The sequence below is a fragment of the Alexandromys fortis genome, unplaced genomic scaffold (assembly GCF_014885135.2).
Source record: "Alexandromys fortis isolate MF-2015 unplaced genomic scaffold, M_Fortis_MF-2015_v1.1 scaffold_150, whole genome shotgun sequence".
NCBI lineage: Eukaryota > Metazoa > Chordata > Mammalia > Rodentia > Cricetidae > Alexandromys > Alexandromys fortis.
In genome coordinates this window covers 546787-567052 of record NW_026068027.1, presented here as the reverse complement: position 1 = coordinate 567052, position 20266 = coordinate 546787, and the positions used below count along the sequence as shown (strand labels likewise).

Here is a 20266-nt window from a genome sequence, read left to right as displayed (position 1 = left end):
ATGAATTTCTGGTTCTCTTTCTCTCTCTTCTCTCTTCTTAATTTTTTTTGAGACAGGGTTTCTCTTTGTAGTCCTGACTGTCCTGGAACTCACTCTGTAGACCAGACTGGTTTTGAATTCACAGAGACCTACCTGCCTTTGCCTCCTGAATTTTGGGACCAAAGCCATGTACCACCTGTGTCTGGCAGAATTACGGCTCTTTACAGAAGCATACACCTGAATCCCAAGCCTACGAGAGGCTTTTCCCTTCCTTGATGTTTCCAGGGTAGACCTTTCTTCCCTCCTATCCCGAGCCCAGGTCAAAGAAATAAACTTTCATTTTTCTATTTTTCAGAGAAGATTGTTTTTCTTGTCAGAGAGCCTCCTTGAAGGGTCACACCTTCATGACAGGGTCTGGCTCCACCTCCCCCATTATCCAAGTTCAAGACTCTCCTTTGAAAAGATGGCTGCCTCAGTCTAGTACTCGGACTTGTCTGTTCCAGTTCCCATTTTATCCTTGCTCTTGCTCTTCTCCTTCCCTCAGTTTTCTTTCTCTATCTTGAGAGTCTGTCTGCTTTTTATGAAGTTATTCGTGGCTTCAATAGAACATTTGTCTATTGTAGTGGCGTAGCTCAGACTCTTCTCATCTACTTTATTAGGAAAGGAGGTCCCAGTTCTTTCTTATTTTAGGACACACACACACACACACACACACACCCCTTATGTATGCTTATATATATATGAGCATGCTATGGGAAAGAAAGTGATATTTGTTGGCAAAAGTCCAGTTTTTGGTGCTATTTTTAGAAATATCCCCAGAAAGAGATTTATTCAATTCATTTCTCAGTTCAGACCCAATACTATTTGTCCCCAAACAATTAACCTTGTTTCTGATTTCTGAGAGTTCTATCAGCTTGCTTTAGTTCTTGATTTCTGAGACCCTCCCCCTTAAACAGTAATATTTGTAATTCCATCTATTGGACACCTTTCTGCTTCACTTCATATCTATCCATAAAGCTTTGCACTATACAAAATCAGGGCTGAAAAAGATTTTTGAGGCCACCTAATCTGACTCTTCCTGTACAAATAAGGAGTTAGATGCCCAGGACGAAGGGAGGAGCCCCGATCTTAGACGGGTAGGAGGAACTTCCCATCCACATGAGATCTATTCTCTATCTCTTCCTTAAGATGTGATGTGAGTGGCTGGGTACCAAAGTGCACCTGTCACAGCATCCAGTACCCAGTGGACACTGTGCAATTTTCAGTTCCCTCCATTGGGTTACCCTGGTCTATTAGTTTCCTCTGACTTCCAAGAAGTTACCACAGACCAGGTGGCTCAGTGCCTTGAGTCAAAGCCTTGGCAGGACAGTGTTCCCTCTTGCAAGCATGAGGGGAGGACTTGTTCCTTAGTTCTTCAGGTGCTGCTGCAGCCCTGGGCTTGCATCCGTGCCCTTCTGGTCTCTCCCCCATGCATGCCTGCATCTGATTTCCCTCTGCTTGTCCACTGAGGATACACATGACTGCACATAGGACCCACGCAGGTGATCCCAGAGAAGCGCCTTCCTCCAAGACCTTTAGCTGAATCACTTAATTAGCTGTATACTATGTATAGAATATTAAAAATGAACACATCATTGAAGGGGAAATTTCTTTTCTGCTCATCTAACTCTAGATGTCAACAGATCATAAAGGTCTCCCTTCTCTTTCTGTAGACAGTTTGATTCCCATGTGAACTCCTTGACCCTGAATCGCCCTTCCAGCTCTGGCTGTGTAAGAGACCTACAGAAACAGCAGATAGGAACTACTGTCACCGTGAATATTCAGCAAGGATGTCAGGCAGGGACCTTTGTGCAGGCTGTGGAGGTCTTTGAGTCTCCTATGGTAACCGACAATAGCAAGAATGCTCCAAACACAGAAGCACCTGGGTATTGGAAGCGCCTGGAAGATGTAGTGACCAGGGGTCTTAGAACTTGCATCACATCCTTATCTTCACTCTGCACAAATGTTCTGAGCATCCAGAATCCACTGTTTCAGATGGCAGAGCCACACACATATCCATGCCCTTCATTAAGGGGCTCACAGTTGAATACTACACAAAGGTCAAAGAGGGGGAAAAGGAACCCAAAGAAAGATAAGAGTTTTTCTGGAGAGTTGCCTGGGGTGCTGAACTCGGAGAAGGGCACACCCCACAAGGCTGGATTGGGGAAGGAAGGAGAGCTGGTTCAAAAAGGCTGGTTGTTCTTGGGCTCTGTTTCCAGGAATGAGTGGAGACAGTCAAAATGATAAGAATGTGCTTGTCTCTAGGACAAAATATCTGAGACCGATAAGAAAGAGAAGGAAGAATCTGTTTTGGGCTCATACTCACAGTTTCAGGGATTTCGGTCCATAGTCCCCGGTTCCATTAATTCAGGGCCTTGTGCCGAGGTGGGACATCATGGCAAGTGGCTGGGGCAGTTTCTGGGGATCTAGAGAGAGGCTCTGAAGGCATTTCCAGTGTCCTGGGCCCTAGGTGGTCTGAATGCTTGGCCTGCCCACCAGGAACATGTAGAGGAGCCTGCTTCATGGCAGACAGAAAGCAGAGCGAAGAAACACAGGGACAAGTCAGGGCAAAGACACATTCTAAGTAAGCCACTTTCTCCAACTAGGCTAGGCTTACATCTCCCAAATGTCCCCTGTAAACAGACATTTCCTGTTCCAACAGCCTGCTCCCAAAAAACCACTCAGAGACTTAATATAAATTATAAATGCTCGACTAATAGCGCAGGCTTATTAGTAACCAGTTCTTACATTTTAATTTAACCCATATTCCTTATTTACACTCTGCCACGTGGTGCCACCTTTATTATTATGGCATGGCATGTTCACCTCCTGCTCCCTCTGCATCTGGTAGTGACTCCTCTCACTCTGCTGTTCTTTTTCCCAGAATTCTCTCTATATCAGGTTGTCTTGCCCAATCTCTCCCTGCCCAGCTATGGGCCAATCAGCTTTTTTTTATTATTATTATTAACCAATGAGAGCAATACATATTCACAGCTTGATCTCTATGTACTGCACACAGAACTTCTCCCATGACATCCTCATCCTCTTTCATGTCACCCGCTTCATTGTATCTTTCCCTTGGACCGCAGTTAGTCAAGTCCCTAAGCACTTGCTGAGTTCCACTGCCCGTGCGATGCTGAGTACCTTATGACATGCTTGTGGTCCCATGTAGCAGGAGTTTGATTCAGGTAACAACTGACCGATAGCTGTCACGCAGAAGTCCTGGTACAGGTTGAACTGAAGCATCATTTCCTGGGAACTTTTCTCCACAGGGGCCTTGACCTCCGACCCCTATGACTTTGCCAACTCCTGGGCCCTGAGCAGTGGGGAGCAGCGGTGTAAACGGGCATCTCTTCCCAGCAGCCACTGCAACAGTTCTTCTGGGGACATGCAGAAGGTGGGTACAGCCTAGCCTGGATGTGGTCTGGATGGTGTGTGGCTCCTGGAATTAAGTGGGGAACTTGGGCTCATGGTCCCTTCTCTCTTCAGGGGTTGGGTGGGAAATGGGTCTCTCTGGCTGTTCCATATGGGGTGCTCATGGGTCTTTTTTAATTGAAAACTTATTTTGGCTAGAATTTTTATCTAATTCTAATATTTTCCTTGGCCTTGTACTTTCTTTTAAAAATGGGTGGGTGTGGTCAGTATCTCCACTCCTTTGTGTAGCAATACCAAAATACATGATGCCAGACAACGGAAATTATTATAGTCCTTGAAGCTGGGTCCAGGATGAAAGTGCTGGTATCTGTTATCTGGTAAGGATGTTCCCTCTGTCCCAATCTTATAATGCTTAAAAGCAAAGGAAAAAAGCACTGCCTGAATTAATCTTCCTACAAAAAGGTTACCCACATCCCTCTACCTGTGAAAGTATTACCTACATCACTCCACCTACAAAAGGGTTACCCACATCCCTCTACCTGTGAAAGGACTGCCCACATCATTCAAAAAGATTGTCCACATCCTTCTGCCTGCAACAGGATTGCCCATATCACCCTACCTGTGAAAATGTTCCTGACATGTCTCTACCGCAGCAGAATTGCTCATATCCCTCTACCTGCAAGCCCTTGTACCCTTCCCTCCTTCAGGAGCTAGAGGTCACAAGATCCCTAAGGTTCCTTTTAGTTCTTAAATTCTTTATTGTGTACGTGGGTTATGTCAAAATATAGTAGTTAATAGGTCTCTAAAATATTCAGTGTGTGGGGGACATATACTTTAGGTGGTGCTAGTTAGAGCTTTGTAATGATCGCCCTAAGAATAAGCCAGAATTCTTCACTAGTAGAAACCCCACTCCCCCAAATCTGCACATAAGTAAGTGAATCCACCTCTCCAACGTTAGGAACACCACCAACAAGAGACAGTCACTCACACACCAGCTGAGCATGAGAACGCTTCACCGATAGCTGGTCACTCATCAAATGGACCCATGATATTTCTCTTTAGCTTTGGTGCCCATCCCGGAACTAGCTCTTGTGGACCAGGCTGGCCTCGAACTCCCAGAGATCCGCCTGCCTCTGCCTCCCGAGTGCTAAGATTAAAGGCGTGCGCCACCACCCCCGGTGCGGCCTAAACCCTTAAATAGACAAGGTTCAACTCGTCAGCAGAGACGTCTTAAAAGCCTTTTCCCCTTGTGTTTCCGATGCTTCAGTGGCACAGGCCCTCTGGGTAGTCACCTGGCTCACGGCTAGGGATGCTAAGAAGGCAGATTGAGCTCCAGCACCAAGAGGAATGTACTTTGTACAGAAGCGGGGTTTCCTTCCCCCTAGTTTAAAATGTCTGATGTTTGCCCTTAATGGGCTGACCCCTTGAGACTCTCTCACCCGAGGCTGGGGGTGTGCTGGTCAGTTTTTCTCAGTGGCAGAAACTAGAGTCCCCCAGAAAAGGGAACCTTGATTGAAGAATCGCCTCCATCATATTGGCCTGTGGGCTTGTTTGTGGGGCATTTTCTGCCTTGATAGCTGATGCTTGATTGATGATGGCCCAGCCCCTGTAGTTAGTGGTGCCACTGCCTAGGCAGATGTCCTGGATTGTACAAGCAAGATAAGTGAGTCATGAAAGGAGCCGGCAAGCGGTGTTCCTCCCATGATAGGTGTTCCTCCATGATCGCCTGCCTCCAGGTTGCTGCCCCGACTTTCCTTGATTACGGGCTATAACCTGTAAGCTAAAATAAACCCTTTCCTCCCCATGTCGCCTTTGGTTACCACAGAAACAGAGAAGCAAACAGTCGGGCGTTGTGCTAACGGAGGGGTATGAGTCAGGCCTTATTCTTTGAAATCCGTGCTTTTCGTTCTTCAACCCTCTGTTCCCACACATGTGAAACAGGCTCAGGAATAGGACCTACCAGGTCACTGGAAAAGACTAAGAGGAAGGTCGCTTGCAGGAGTGTTGACCCCAGTAGTGCTCCACTCTATGAGTGATAGCGATGACAACGGTGACCATGTAACACCTGGTAGTCTCCTGTTGTCTTCTTGTGTGTCCCACAGGAGTGACATGCTTTGAGCGTAAGGGTGGTGAGCACAGCCCCGGCAGTCGCAGAAGCCTAAGACCCCTTCTCCCAGTTATAAGTGGTTTCTTTCTGGGTAGTTGAACACAGCTCCACAAGGTTAGGAGGAAAACGAGATCCCAGCACACTGAGAACATCCAAATAGGAAAGTGACAGAGGCAAGCCTTCGTCTAGCGATTACTGGTCATCCAGACAAATTTCAGAAGACATTCATTCAAGGTCCTATGCAAGAAAGAGCTTTCTAATTTCCCCTTTTGTATTTTTAAACTTAGAGTTCCACGGTTGGCTGTTAGCTCCCCATCTCCCTTCCTTCAAGGCGGTGCTGAGAGCGACTGGTCCCCAGGGTGTATTTTGTTTGTTTAACTTTGCAAACACAGGCCAGCGTACAGCAAGGGGATGACAGATGGTCCCCACGCTCAGAGTACCAAGGAACAATCCCACTTATATGGCGTTAGTGGGAGGTGCAGACAGATTTTCCTGGAGAGAACCTGATGCTGAGGTTGAGTTGGGGCGGGGAAGACCGAGTGCTTTGTTCACGGAAGACAAAGGTGTGTGTAGTGTAGAAGCAACTTCGCTCTTCTCTGGGGACACTGTTTTAAGGCTCCAGCTGCTTGTTGCTACTCATTTTGTCCCCCGGGTGCGCTAGGTCCTTGCTAACCAGTGTCCTGGGAACAGCTTAAGAAATTGAGTACTTGGTTCTTCGTTCAAGACCGAGGCTCCAAACACACACCTAATCTCTCTGAGGCATGAACCCCTTCAAGCCCAGCACACTGTTTCAGGTTGTTTACCCGGAGAACTGAACTCTGCCCTTAGCCAATCAGAAAGTGTTTGCCCGCAACTGGGGCTCTGTCATTGGCTGTGCAGTGACTCATCTCCTGGGAGGGGATTAGTATCATCTTTTGTACTATTCTGTCTTCTTATTCCCACTGGGCTCCAGGCTCAGCAATTGGGTCTGGCAACCTGGCATCTGTCACCAGTGGTTGCCCTTTGGTTCAAGCTCCAGTTGGACTGGTAGAGAGTTCTGGAAGAGGCTGCCCTGGCCTATAACTCCGAGGCTGGGCAGCTTTTGGAATCTGTCACCTTCATTTCTTCTGCTTTTGGCCTTTCCAAAGCTGAGCTTGAGAGTCAGCCCTTTCAGAGAGCCTGGTCATGTTATTTATTCCTTGGGGAGGAACGTTGTACCAACAGACCCGGTGTCTCTCTCTGCGGGGACTGATAATGGCTTGTTGGATTGCGCGCAATTTTGCAGGTTCCGCTTTTTTTTTTCTTTTTCCAGCTGAGTCTGGATTCCAGGCCATAAATGTTCAGATAAGTGATGTTCATTTGCTTATGGTTACCACATGACACACATTTTAGAAAGATCCTTAATTGGTCTTTCTCCTTCTGGAAAATCCAGTCTGGGGAGCATGGGGGAAAAGCTGAGCATCATAAGGGAATGGTGGTCTTGGCTCTGTGTCTTGTCTATAGTTTGGAGTCCAAAGCCGCATAGGGCTGCTGTTAGCTTACAGAGTGGCCTTGCTAGCTATGAAAAACACACCCCCTTCCCAAGATAATCTTTTGTCACCTGATGGAGATGGGCCACAGTGACCATGACCTCTGTACATCATATACTACACAGACACACGGGTGATGACCATGCCTACCACATAAATGTTACCCACTTGGCATGTTGCTACTGGACATGGTTCAGCCTGCAGTACTGCACTTGGTGGCCTTGGCCTGGCCTGGGAGATCCAGTCTCCATCACCACCACCCTCAGGTCACATTCCCCAGTGTCATAAGACTGGCTCCTGCCTTTGAGGCTGTTGACAAGAGTGTGAGGATACTTCCATGCTTAGCATTAAAATATTTCCATATAATTGCTCAGAGTTAGTCCTCAAGATGACTTGCTGTTATTGGGAAGCCTGAGTGTGCTGGTTTTCACTTGACCCACGGCAGGGGGATAATCCAGCGGCAGTAGAGGAAAATCCAGCAGCAGCAGCAGCATCCTCAGACGGGGCAGGAGCAGAAGAAATGTCTTTTCATCAAAGTTAGGAATCCCAAGTCCCCACACACTCAAGGGTTGGATGAGATTCTCAAAGCTCCTTGTCCACTGCATGAAGGTTCCCAGAAAACAGCAGCCAGATAGACAGAGTAGGCTGTGATCTTGGTTTGGGGAGTCAAGGCCTTGGATGGGCCTCACTAGGGTCTTTCTGGCCATCTCACACAACTCAGCTCTAGCAAGCTCCCCGGCTTCTCGAGAGAGCTCTCCTGTCATTTTCTGCTCACGTGCAGACTCCGCATGTCCTTCAATGTCCTCGAATGCTGGAGTTGCAGGACCTTCTCAGTCTAGGTGTTCTGGGCTGATTTGTGAGTCCCTGCTCCATACTGCTTCAATTCACTGCCTAACAACCCTATATTTCCTGCTTTCTTTTCAACTCTGGATTTGGTGTTTATTATGGAAGTGGATGCCATTTTTCCCTGCTGCGTATGACTTGCCTTTTCACCACCCTCCATTCCAGAGACCGTTCTTTGTCTCTGAGACAACGTTCACCTGTTGCTTCCCTGGTCCTCAGGAAGTCACCTGTCTTGTGGGTTAATATTTGTTAAGCTGTTGATGACTTTGAACAACCACAGCACCTCTCCTCAATAGCCCAGGGAAGCACACGAAGTACCCATCCTGTTGGCGACAAAGCAGCTCACTCTTCACGTCCTCATGACATGATTGTTTATTTGTAAAGGGTGTGTGGTCAGTTTCTGCTCTGTCTGCTCAGTGGGAGCCAGATGGGGAACCGACAGGTGTGTGTGGAGGGTGATTTCATCAAGGAGTTCGGTCTGGAGTAGGCTCTTGGCAGTTGGGAACAGCCATTGTTTTTCTTGACTGGGATTCAAAGTTATTCATTAAAAATTATTGGATGTGTGTGGGCGTTTGGCCTGCATGTTGGTTTACCACTCACTTGCCTGGTGTCTCATGAGGCCAGCAAGGTTGTCAGATCTCTTGAAAGTGGAGTCACAGACGGTTCTGAGCCATCATGTGGGCACTGACGGGGGAAACTGAGCCTGGGTCCTTTGGAAGATCTTAACTGATGAACCTTCTCTCCAGCTCCAATTCAGAGAGAGTTGTACAGGGAGAGTTTGGCCCATAGAAGTCAGCAAACTCAAGGAGCCAAGTATAGGTTAGTTGCTAAACGACAGCACCATGAGGTGGTTTTACAGACAGGGTATCCACTCCCTGTGCCTTGTCGCATGGGTTTGAACACAAGCATCCATGGGCATTTCCCCTTGGCAAGATGAGATCTTTCTTAAGTCTTTCCTGAGACACCAAAAGGCTAAGCACGGAGTGAGGCTAATACAGAGGACACACAGGAGCAGGAAGGAGTCTTGGGCTCGCTTCCTCCTTCATGTCCTCACGTGGGTTCTTTCCTTCCTCGGCCTCTCTGTGCCCCCCATAAGAGAACTTCCTCTACTGAGCACTCAAGTAAGAGAACCCTTTCCTTTGCTTTGTATGTGTCCACCTAAGAGCAGCTCAGGAAAGGAGCTAAGTGGTTGTGGAGACAATGACGACCCTGGTGATCGTCTATGATAGTCTAGCCTTACAGCCGAGCCTCAGCAGCTACTACAAGTTTTCAGAGATCTCCTTTGGGTTGGTTGGTGCTTTGCTTTTTGGGCAATTTGACATTACCCCAATTTTAGGAGAGTTGAATAAAATCCTAGCATCACTTCCCTCCCCAATACAACAAACCATAATAGCCATAACAAAATACGGGCATTCTGCATCCATGGGTTCCATGTCTGTGGATTCAACCAACTGCAGACCAATAGCATCCGTATGGACATGCGGGGTTTTTCTTCTCATTCCGTGATGATATGCTATGCCAGCCCTTTCCCAGCACTGGAATCAAAGTTAGCAGTACAAGTCTCTTAGACGGTGTTGGAAGCGTGCTGCAGAGGTGTGAAGGCTCCATCAGAGGCTTGAGCATTCATGGATTTTGATATGAGAGGATGGTTTTAGAAGCAGTTTCCTATGGACACTGAAGGGTGAGTGTATTTCTCATGTGTTCCCTTTCCTTTGTCCTCTCCCTAGTGAGGACCAGCATGGGTGAGGAATGGGATAGTACCCACCCGCACACACTCACTGGGATGTTGGTATGGCATGGGCAATGCTGAAACTGTACCAGGCAGAGATCCAGGGACCAGACACAAGAGAACCTAACCCAGCACAAAGGACAAGAGCAGCACTGTTGGGGTCAGTAGGTGACAAACTGCTTGATGGATGGGAAGCCACAGGGCAGCAGCCACGGGGCAGCAGCCACGGGGCAGCTCCGGTGATTTGACTCCTGACACAGAGCTGCCGATTTCTCTCGCTGTGCATGGGATGTGTAGACTGGTTCAGATTGGACCTGTTATTTAAGAGCTTGGGCAGATTCTAAACTGCAAACCAGGGAACAAGACTAAGCAACAGTTTCTAGAGGGAAGCCACACCTCCCACGGACTCTTGTGTGAGACTGACCTGGTGGTTGTGGGGAGGTGGGAATGTTGCAGGTCCAGCGCTTGACCACACTTTGTCCTGGATTTTCTTCAGCTCTCTAAAGAGTAGTTTCTGGCCTACCTCTTCCATCCTTGTGATTGACACATAAACCTTTCGGAATGCGTTTACTTAGTAGGTCACCAGCTTCCACCGACCAAAAGGCTAGGAGTGCTGGCAGAGCATCTGAGACTTAGAGGAGAGACTTCCTCACTTGCTTTAATCCTCCTGCCTAGTGTTTCCACCAGTGCCTGGGAAAAGTGTCTTCACGTATGACTTTCTTTGTTCTGTTACTGTACTAATAGTTCAGTGAAACCATCGCCACATAGGAACGTGGAATTTGAAGTAACTAGAATCTGTGTTCCTGGGCCATGATCATTCATCATTGGCTTGAGAATAAATTATCCCTAATTTATTAAACTTAGAGTTACGTTTCCTACATTGTCAATGACTAACTCTTCTCCCAGAAGACAGAGTCTTGCTGATCCTGGAGAGATACTCATACGCTCCCAAGAGACCAGGGCAGAGTGAGAAGGACCTAGGGAGGCCTCCGTAGACACAGGCATCTCTATTATGTTCTATCTAGTCACCCTGCTTATCACGAGCATCCCATCCAGCCATCTTCAGGAGAGGAACCTCTAGGAACCCCATCCGTTTGATAGACGGGTATGAGCCAGGCTCAAGATCTGAATCTTGACCATGAGTTAGAAGCTTGGAATACGGATAGAACCACCAAGGCAGCCAGCAGTTACAAACTGAATCAGTGACCTCCCTCGCCCCACTCATCCCTGCTGGCTGACCAATGGGAAACAGTCTTCTGCCCTGAGTGAATTCTTGAGCCCACTGCTTTGGACCAGTTCAGCCTCTAGATGCCTCCTCTACATGGGGCAGCTTCACGCCGCCGCCCACTCTGGAGCTGGAAAGATCAGGGCCAGGCAAACAGCTTGTGTTTTATACTTCACGCCCTCCTCTCTGTATTCTCTTCAGGCCTTAGGAATGCTCATGCCCCACCCCTTCTCCTTCGTCAGCTGTTTGAGATGAAACAATAGCGTAGGTCCGGACCTCTGGCTCTTGCTTTTTCTCCTGCTTTGCCTTCACCCCCCTGGGGAGAGACTCTTGCTTTCTCTTCCTCCCCCTAGATGGGGCCTAACGTCCCCAGGGAAGAGGCCTGGTCTCTTCTGATGAACGGAAAATGGGATTAAGATGGGCCACAATTGGGTCTGCACACCCGCCCAGGAGGGTGAAGTCATGGATTGATGGAGTTGGGGCTGCAGTTCTCTGCCAGTTTCTGGCACCACCGACAGGAGATGAAAAAAGACAGAAGTGGCTGGTGCCGGGCACTGGAGCCAGAAGATGCTGGAAGTGCGAATTAGCTGACCCTTATTTTGTGTCCCTGCCAGAATGGTTTTGCAGAGAGCCAAAGTGAAGTCTGTGCAGACAACTGGCGAGTGGTAATGGTTGTGAGCACTTGCTAGCCATTTCTGCTTGAGTTCATTTAATTTTGTTTTTCAGCAACGGTCTGAGGTAGGGTAGATCCACCCATGAGTGACAGGACATTTAAGATAACAATGGCCTGTAGTTAGTGTATTTCTCTCTCATGTGCCGCTCAGGGCAGGATGTGCAGGGCCGGGCCGGAGTCCTGTGCTGTTGGCATCTGGGTCCTTCTGTCTCATTTCTCAGTGCCTTCAGGATGGAGCTTGTACTCATGACACAAGATGTCATCTCAAGCTCCAGGCGCCACAGTCACGTGCCAGCAGCGGAATTAGAAGGGTCAGGAAAGGAGGACTTTCCTGGAAGGTGCAAGGTACCTTCCTGCGTCTGTCCTGCTGTTACTCCCAATGGCAAGAATAAGACCACTACCACAATTTGAGCCATAGTTGAAGCAAGCTTGATTTTTATTGGTATGTGCCCAAAAGCTGGCTAGCAACTGCCTTCTAAGACAGGTTAAAGAGAGTAGCCCCAGGGCTAGAGAGATGGCTCAATGGTTAAGAGCATTGCCTGCTCTTCCAAAGGTCTTGAGTTCAATTCCCGGCAACCACATGGTGGCTCACAACCATCTGTAATGAGGCCTGGTGCCCTCTTCGGGCTTGCAGTCATACACACAGACAGAATATTATATGCATAATAAATAAATAAATATTTAAAGAGAGAGAGAGAACAGAGAGAGAGAGACAGAGAGAGAGACAGAGAGAGAGAGAGACACACACACAGAGAGAGAAGCCCCAAATTCATCTCTTGGGCTCCTTTCAAGGAGTGAAATCACAAGTAGTTTCACAGAAGGGAGACTGAAAGGGGCAATAAGGAAATAAAAAAAGTCTTTTAAAAAAAACCATCCGGTTACTCACCACATGGTTAGGCATGGGTCAGAGAAGGTCAGGGAGAATAAGGGAATTCTCAGAAACAAATCAAGGTTACAGGTTGTGGAAAGTCAGGTTCCGGGAAACAGAGAGCACCTCAGTTACCACAGTAAAAGCACGGCATAATAGCTGCCTTCAAAATGGAGTCAGGCAGGCTCCTCTCCTCGGTGCACAGCTGAGTGTGCTGGGGCTGCCCTGGGCAGCAGACAGGGAAGAACATGGCATCTCCATGTTTGGGAGCTGCACCCAAGTGGAAGCTGAAAGTTGAGAGTTATAACTAAGGGGGAAGAGAAGCAGACATGGGTTACACACAGTCTTTTCTTACAGTTTCTCATGCAGTAGAGGAAATGACAATATCAATAAGTGGGATAGATTTATTAAAGTCACACCCTTTGAAAGGAATGGGTTGGGGTCCTAGCCCACCTATGCTTCTAGAACCCCTGCATTTACCATTCTGCCTTCTAACCCTTTGATGACCAGATCTCTTACATAGAATGGCATACCAGCTCATTATAGTCTGCCCCATCTTCTCGTATGCTTCATTTTATTTAAAAATTACTTTTATTGTGTTACTTTTAAAAGATGTGTTTATTTATTTATTTATTTTTAAATTGTGTGTGTGTGTGTGTGTGTGTGTATCCACTATGTGTATGTAGCAGCCTTAGAGTCCTAGAGAAGTCACTGGATCCCCCTGGAACTGGAAGGTGGTTGTAAGTTGCTGTGTGGATGCTGGGAACTGATCTCAGGTTCTTTGGAAGAGCAGTAAGTGTTCATAACCATGGAGTCAGTTCTCCAGCCTCTGTGGTTGTTGTTGTTTGTGTGTGTGTGTATGTGTGTGTGTAAGAGAGAGAGAGAGAGAGAGAGAGAGAGAGAGAGAGAGAGAGAGAGAGAGAGAGAGAGAGAAGCGATGTCTATGTGTGGCTCATGTGCCACAGTACACACATGGTGGATCAGAGGACACCTGAGCAATCAGATCTGTCCTCCACCTTGATGTGGATTCTGGGACTCAAGCTCAGGTCATCAGGTTTGTTTAACAAGCATCCTTATACACTGACCTGGCCCCTCTTATAAACTTTAAATTATTGCAGATTATTCTCATGCTTAATACGTTATAAATGCTATGTAGATAAGGGTCATACCATATTAGCTAGTGAAAATAGATAATAATGAAAAGGAAAAAAAGTAGATACATGTTCAGTATGCATGCAACCCCTTACCCCAAATATTCTAAATTTTTGTTTGAATCTGTGACCATGAAATCCTTGACTCACTATAACCTGTGGTTTGATGACAAGTGACTGAGTTATGGAGTATAGTCAGGCCTCAAGCCTGGTTACTGCATCACTGACTAGTACAAGTTAGGCCTCAAGTCTTGTTACCCCATCACTGGTACAGTGGTTCTCAAATCTGGTTACCCCATCACTGGTACAGTGTCTTCAAGTCCGGTTACCCCATCACTGGTACAGTGGTTCTCAAATCTGGTTACCCCATCACTGGTACAGTGTCTTCAAGTCCGGTTACCCCATCACTGGTACTGTGGTCCTCAAGCTGCTCAGTACCAGGATTCCTTTACACTCCCCAAAATTAATTGACACTCCAATTTGCTTATTTGGATTATAGTTCTTGGTATTTGCCATGTTAGGCATTAAAATATTAATTAATTAATTAATTAAAGAAAGGATAAAACTCATTTTATTTCTTTTTTTTAAAGATTTATTTATTTATTATGTATACAGTNTTATAGTTATGACAATTATAAGTCCTTTTTTTTGTCTTTTAGAATTGGGTTGTGAGTAAATTTGGAAGAGTCTTACCCGTTCTTCACCTTAAGAATCAACATAAACATAAAATATCCTTTGGTCAGCATTTCACAGTAATTATTATTTCCCAGAGTAATGGTAAAATATCTTTATGATTTCATCGCCTCTATTGATAAATTTTTAATTGTTTTCAGCATGTTACCTCTTTCTCTCAAGGTAAGCTAATTCTTCTACATATATAAATCACATTGAGAATAATGAGTGATGTGCAGTTTTATGCAATTAAGTGATATTAATCATTACCAAGGAAACTTTTTTTTTAAGATTTATTTATTTATTATGTATACAGTATTGTGTCTGCCTGCAGGCCACCATGTGGTTGCTGGGAACTGAACTCAGGACCTTTGGAAGAGCAGGCAATGCTCTTAACCACTGAGCCATCTCTCCAGCCCCTCATTTTATTTCATATAAATAAAAAATTAAAAACAAAACGAAGATAGCCCTAAATTTCAGAACAAAAATTCAAGGCAGAAGAATGCATTGTGTCACAGGCTTATAACTCTTCTTTGATGCCTGGCTTATGGAAACGCGAGTATGAGAAGCCAGCTCATTTCTCTTAAGACAGATATCAAAGAGGAATTACTAAATAACCACGGGAGGAGAGCCGAGAGCACAAAATATGCCCAGCATTCCAGTTGGATATTATTGGTTCCTGGAGGATCTTGGTATCTGTAGGGGACCCAGGGCTATAATTTGAGAATTTCTGGCCTAATCAGTAAATTCTTTAATTTTTAAAGTAAAACTTGAATTAGCATACACAGTATTCGTTATGATATTTTCCAACAAAACTTTCCCTTTGTATTGATTTTCCTTCCCACCCCATCTGCCTCGCACCCCTGCCCTCTTGTGTCCTTTCACGCCTCCCCTCCCCTTATCTCCTCTCCTCTCTGATGTCATGTCCTGTTGCCCCCCTTCTCCCCGAATGCCCATTTCCTCCTCTCCTGGTCTCCTTTCCTAGCTTACACTCACAGTCACCCGCTTATACACATATGGATAAACCCTGTAAGCTAGGATCGACACACGAAAGAGAACATGCAATTCTGCCTTTTCCGAGACTGAGTTATAGTGTGTGTGTGTGTGTGTGTGTGTGTGTGTGTGTGTGTAAATGTATGTGGGTATATGTGCATGTATGAGGCCAGTACCACTTCCTTGCCATTGTGAATAGTGCAGCAATGCACACGCACGTGCAGGCTCCTCTCTGGTAAGGACAGAGAGTTCGTAGGGTGTGTGACTTGACGTGCCATCGCAGTGTTTAACTTTTTGGGACGCCTTCCTTCACACTGACTTACTTCCGTAATTGCTGTATTGGTTTGCGCTCCTGTCAGCATTGAAGAAGGGTCCCTTGGTCCCTGTGTTCTTGCCTGCATTTGCTGTCTTCTTTGCCCTTGATAACGGCCATTGTGACAGGGGCGGGGGAACACGAAGAATCTCAAATTAGTCCCAATGTGCTTTCCCATGATGGCTGAGGACACCGAGCACTTTAAAAAACACTCATTAGCCATTTGCGCTTGCTCTTTTGCCTGTTAGTTCCATTAGTCCGTGTATGGATTCTTTTAAAAAATTAATGTTTATTTATTTTTGACATTAGTCATTAAACTCAGAGCCTCACACAGCTAGGCATGTGCTCTACCACTGAGTGCCATTCCCAGCCATAGTTATTCATTTTCGTGTATGTGTATGTATGTGTGTATGTATGCATGTGTGTGCATGTTCACGCATGTGGGGGTCAAGGGTGACCTTGGGTGTCAGTACTCATCTTGAACTTGTTTGAGACAGGGTCTCTTTGCTGTTGGTCACTGTGTACATCAAGGTGACTAAGCTTCCAGGGCTTGTCCCAAACCTGCCTCCCACTTGACGGTAGCAGCCCAGGGCTCACAGATACATGCTACCGTGCCCGGCCTTGTGTGGTTGCTGGGGATTCAAGCTTATACTTGGTCCTCGTACTTGTATAGTAGGTGCTTTACCCACCAAACTTTTGCCTCAGCCCTACTATTTATTTATCTATTTATTTATTTATTTATTTATTTATTTACTTATTTATTGAGACAAGATTGTGCTATGTAGCCTAGATTGGCCTCCATTTCCCCAGCATCCCAAACTGGCCTCAGCATCCCAAGTGCTTGGGATGCAGGAGTGCACCACCATACTGGGATGACCTGGTAACTTTTTTACTCTCTCAAATCTTATCCCAAACTAAAAGGATGAGCATATTTTTTTTTTCTTTGAAGGTGATGTTGTGTCCTTTGAAGGTATCTGCCAGTCTCTGAAGGTGCAGTTTGTGAAAGCTGCAGGGGTTTTGAAACCACTTCATTTACGTGGGTTAGAAGAGGGTCTCAGCTCTAGAAGAGGGACCTGGTTTGTGCTTTGTATCAAACTTATATTGAAGCGTACCTGGGCAGGGAAGCTGTGTGGAGCTTTCTGGCTGCGTTTCTCTAGGTCAGCAGCCTCTGGCTGGGCAGGCAGACAGAAGTCAGAGATGACTGGCTCGGGCCTGCAGCGTGCCTCTTCTGGCCTGTTCATCCCAACTCACCAGTTTTCCTGACTTTATATATGTCCAAGGAATGCAGGGTACACAGAGCTATTCCTCGGTGTCTTAGCCAGCTTTCCATTGCTGTAACAAAATAGCTGAGAAAATCAACTTGATAAGTGAAATATTAATTTTTGTTCATGGTCTCAGAGGTGCACAGTCATTTATTCCCACTAGCTTGGGCCTGTGACAGTGCAATGCATCACAGTGAGAGCATGTGACTGAGGAAGATGCTTGCTTCTTGGTGGCCAGGAAGCAAAGACAGGGGAAGGGACCTGGGTTGCTCTCTCCCCTTAGTAGGAACCTTTCCAATGACCTAACTTCCTCCCACTAGGCCCCACTACCTACGGGTCCTGCTACCTCCACGCAGGCTGGGGACAAAGCTTGAACTAGCATGTTCCCCCTCTTGTCCTTAAGTCCTTACACGGCATCCAGCCTCAGCTAAGACTTTGCTTGCCTTTGGGATGTTTTCCCTGACACCTCACCTGCAGGCTTCCTCCAGTTACAGTAGGCAGCTCCACTGAGAAGGAGACTCCATTAGGGACAAAGCCTTCAGCCTGTGTGCAAACAGGCCCATGGAGGGACTGGAGGTGACTTACACTTGTGTTCGTTACTGCTACGATTAGGTCTCCCCACTTTCCTAATGAGCTAGAATGTTTCCTATAAAATAGGAATGGGGTGTAGATTTGCATTTTCTGTCCAGCAGAGGCAGTGCTAGGGACCCAGAGGCCGCCCACCCAGTACAGCTGCAGTGCCTATTTTAGCATCATCTATCAGTCTCTGCCATGAGTCTGGGATCACAGGCGTGGAAACCACCTTGGACCATGTTGTCCCAGTACCTGGCTTGGCCTGGTGGGTCTGCCTGAGGTGGAACAGAGAAGCCTGTGAGTAGCCGAGACTGAGAGCTAAATACTCCTCTGGGCACTGCTGTGGGGTGGGGGTAGATTCGTGCTGGAGGCGAATGGCACATGTTGAAGGTCCTGCCTAGCAACCAGACTGTAGACCAGGTTGAGGTCAGGGGTGACCATCAGAAGCTTGGAGGGAAAGATGAGAACCCAGACTTCTTTTTGTTTCTGTGGAGGGAGAAACTGTCACTAGATTTCAGGCGGGTGCCACAGGGACTGAAGCATTTGTTCTAGGAAGGGAGGAGGCAGTTTCTGCAGAAATCACACTCCTGTCCTGCAGCGAAATAACCTGAAAACACCCTTCTTGCTGTGGATTTCTACAAACCATTTAATACCTCCAGGGACCACCCAGGAAATGTGCGAGAGTGTTCTTCCCATTTTCCCTCTGATCTGGGACAAGACGGACCCGGGCCAATGGGAGACGAGCCAGGCTGGCCTTGGCTTGCCAGGATTCCAGGCGGGGAGGATGCCTGAGCTACAGTTCTTCTTTCTTTGGGTGCTATTGTGTCCTGCATGGAGAAGATTGCTAGTTCATCCTCACCTGTCTGCCAGAGCTGGTCCCATGGCGCATAGCAATCACCCTTGACAGAGAGTCCTAGGGAAGCAACGGCAATAGTTTTTCATGCAGTTTTCAGGGTTTTTTGTTTGTTTGTTTGTTTTTCTTTCTAGCTGTGAACTGTAGGTGGGCAAACAGGTAGGCCGGAACTGAGCAGTTGGACACTCTCAGCTGCCCTCTGTGAGAGCTCTGACCCCGGTCCTTGAGTGGTGTTCTTATGGGCAGTGTTGCAGAGCAGAAACAGACCCAGACCTCAGCCTCCTTCTCTGAGCTTCAACTTGCCTCCTTGCTACTTCTGGGAGAATCACAACCTTTCCAAATAAGAAATCAATAAAAGCTGCCCCTCTGCTTACCAAGGGGCACCCAAGATACCAGAGAAGGGATAATGTTGTCATGGTGACCATTATCCCAATATGGCCCAGGGAGATAGGAAAAGGGACAAGAATGTCCCAGGGAGATAGGAAAAGGGACAAGAATGTCCCGTCTTTCTGGAAATCTGCTTGCCATGGCAGAGGCAGAGGAACAGCAGACGGGACTTCTCTGGTGGTCACAAGATGAATGATATATGGGTCACCATTCCTTGGGATGAACTGCACACTGCTCACTGAAGACTTACAACAGGAGCTTCGATCCCCCTCACACATCACAGAGGAAGGGCTTGGACGATAAGCTAAAGTTCATACAACTGGTATATGCATGAGCCTGAACCTGAACTTGGGGCTGTGGAAGTGGCAGCGAGGCTAAGGCAAGCCAGCCAGCTCCTGTCACTTCTTCTGGTCATCAACTTTGGAAATCTATTTCTCCTCAAGCTGGCTAGCGGAAGGGCACATGTAGCTGAGACCCAACTGGCCTGAGTACCTCTAAAGCATCTTCATTCATATGGCCTATTTGGTGACAGGCGCTGTGGCATCTTTATAGCAGTCCTTGAAGTAACGTGAAGACTGTTGTCCTTATTCGCTCAAGGCCCTTTCCACCAGGCAAGCTAATTATTAGTCTAAGTTCCTAGCACCAGAGACTGGCCACAGAGGCATTGACTCAACAGGAGGGAATTGAGGAAGGTGAAGATAAGGAGGGGCCCTGTGTCTGTTGCTGCTGTGTCTGGCTCACGCCCTCAGATTGCCTGCAGGTTTGTATCAGTAACCCACGCTAATAGACGGCTGCTTTTCTACGCTGCACGTGGACCCAGGGCCTACTGTGGTCACGCCACAGTTGTGCTATTATGTTCTGATTGCTTGATTCTGACTGTGGACTCTGAATGGACCAGACTAGGTGAGATGCACGATCCCGGCACAGGGCTGCTGGGAGCAGGACGCTGATTCCCTAGAACCAGAGCATGTCCCTAGCGTCAGGGAGGATCTTGAGATTGGTGGCACACAGGCCAGACTTCTCTTACCTCTGGGATTCCCCTGGTGCCACATAGCGGAGGCCCTCATGCATGACTCCCTGCTCTCGACAAACGTGGGCTTTCCCCGAATTTCTTCTCCTCTAGGGACTTACGTCTTCCTTTTCTACGACCTTGCTCGCAAACACTGATCGGCTCCGGTTAGCACTCATGGCCCACTATCCTATATAGTATATATTTCATAATATGTAGCTATTTTTTTAATAGTATACAGCTATTCTTGGGGTCTTGGGCTCTTTCCTTTCTAGTTGAAGGTTGTAAATGCTTCTACTCGCTGCTGACCTCCAGTCATGCATATGCATGAAAGAAATCACGCAGGAAACAAACCGTGGTTTGTCTGTAGCACTGTGTTGCGTCATGTTGAAGACATCGTTGGTTCTAATAGACATTGCTGGTCCACGTGGCACCGAGGGCGAGAAGCTGCCAGTTCAAGCTCGCCAGCCTGGCTAGAGGCAGCCCTGCTGTAGAGACGGTTACAGTTAAAATTTAATAATAAAAATAAATAAATAAAATGAAAACAACTGGCAACAGGCATTCTGAATCATTAAAACACATACCGTAGAGCTGTTTGTTAGTAAAACATGCAGGTTTGTTTATACTAATGAGCCAGCAGAAGGAAGGACTGACAGTTCCAACCCTGCCTTGTGTGGTTAGGTTGAGTTGAGAGTATCAACAGAGGG

General features: G+C 47.0%; 1 protein-coding gene across 3 annotated transcripts in view; it reads left to right on the top strand.

Moving 5' to 3' along the window:
* Nucleotides 1-20266, top strand: part of Vwf (von Willebrand factor) — a 148847-nt gene that overhangs the window by 19919 nt on the left and 108662 nt on the right. For all 3 annotated transcript variants that reach the window (XM_050164059.1, XM_050164058.1, XM_050164057.1), the window contains exon 6: nucleotides 3291-3415. In XM_050164059.1, coding sequence (XP_050020016.1) covers nucleotides 3291-3415 — 125 coding nt within the window. The remainder of the gene's footprint in view (nucleotides 1-3290; nucleotides 3416-20266) is intronic.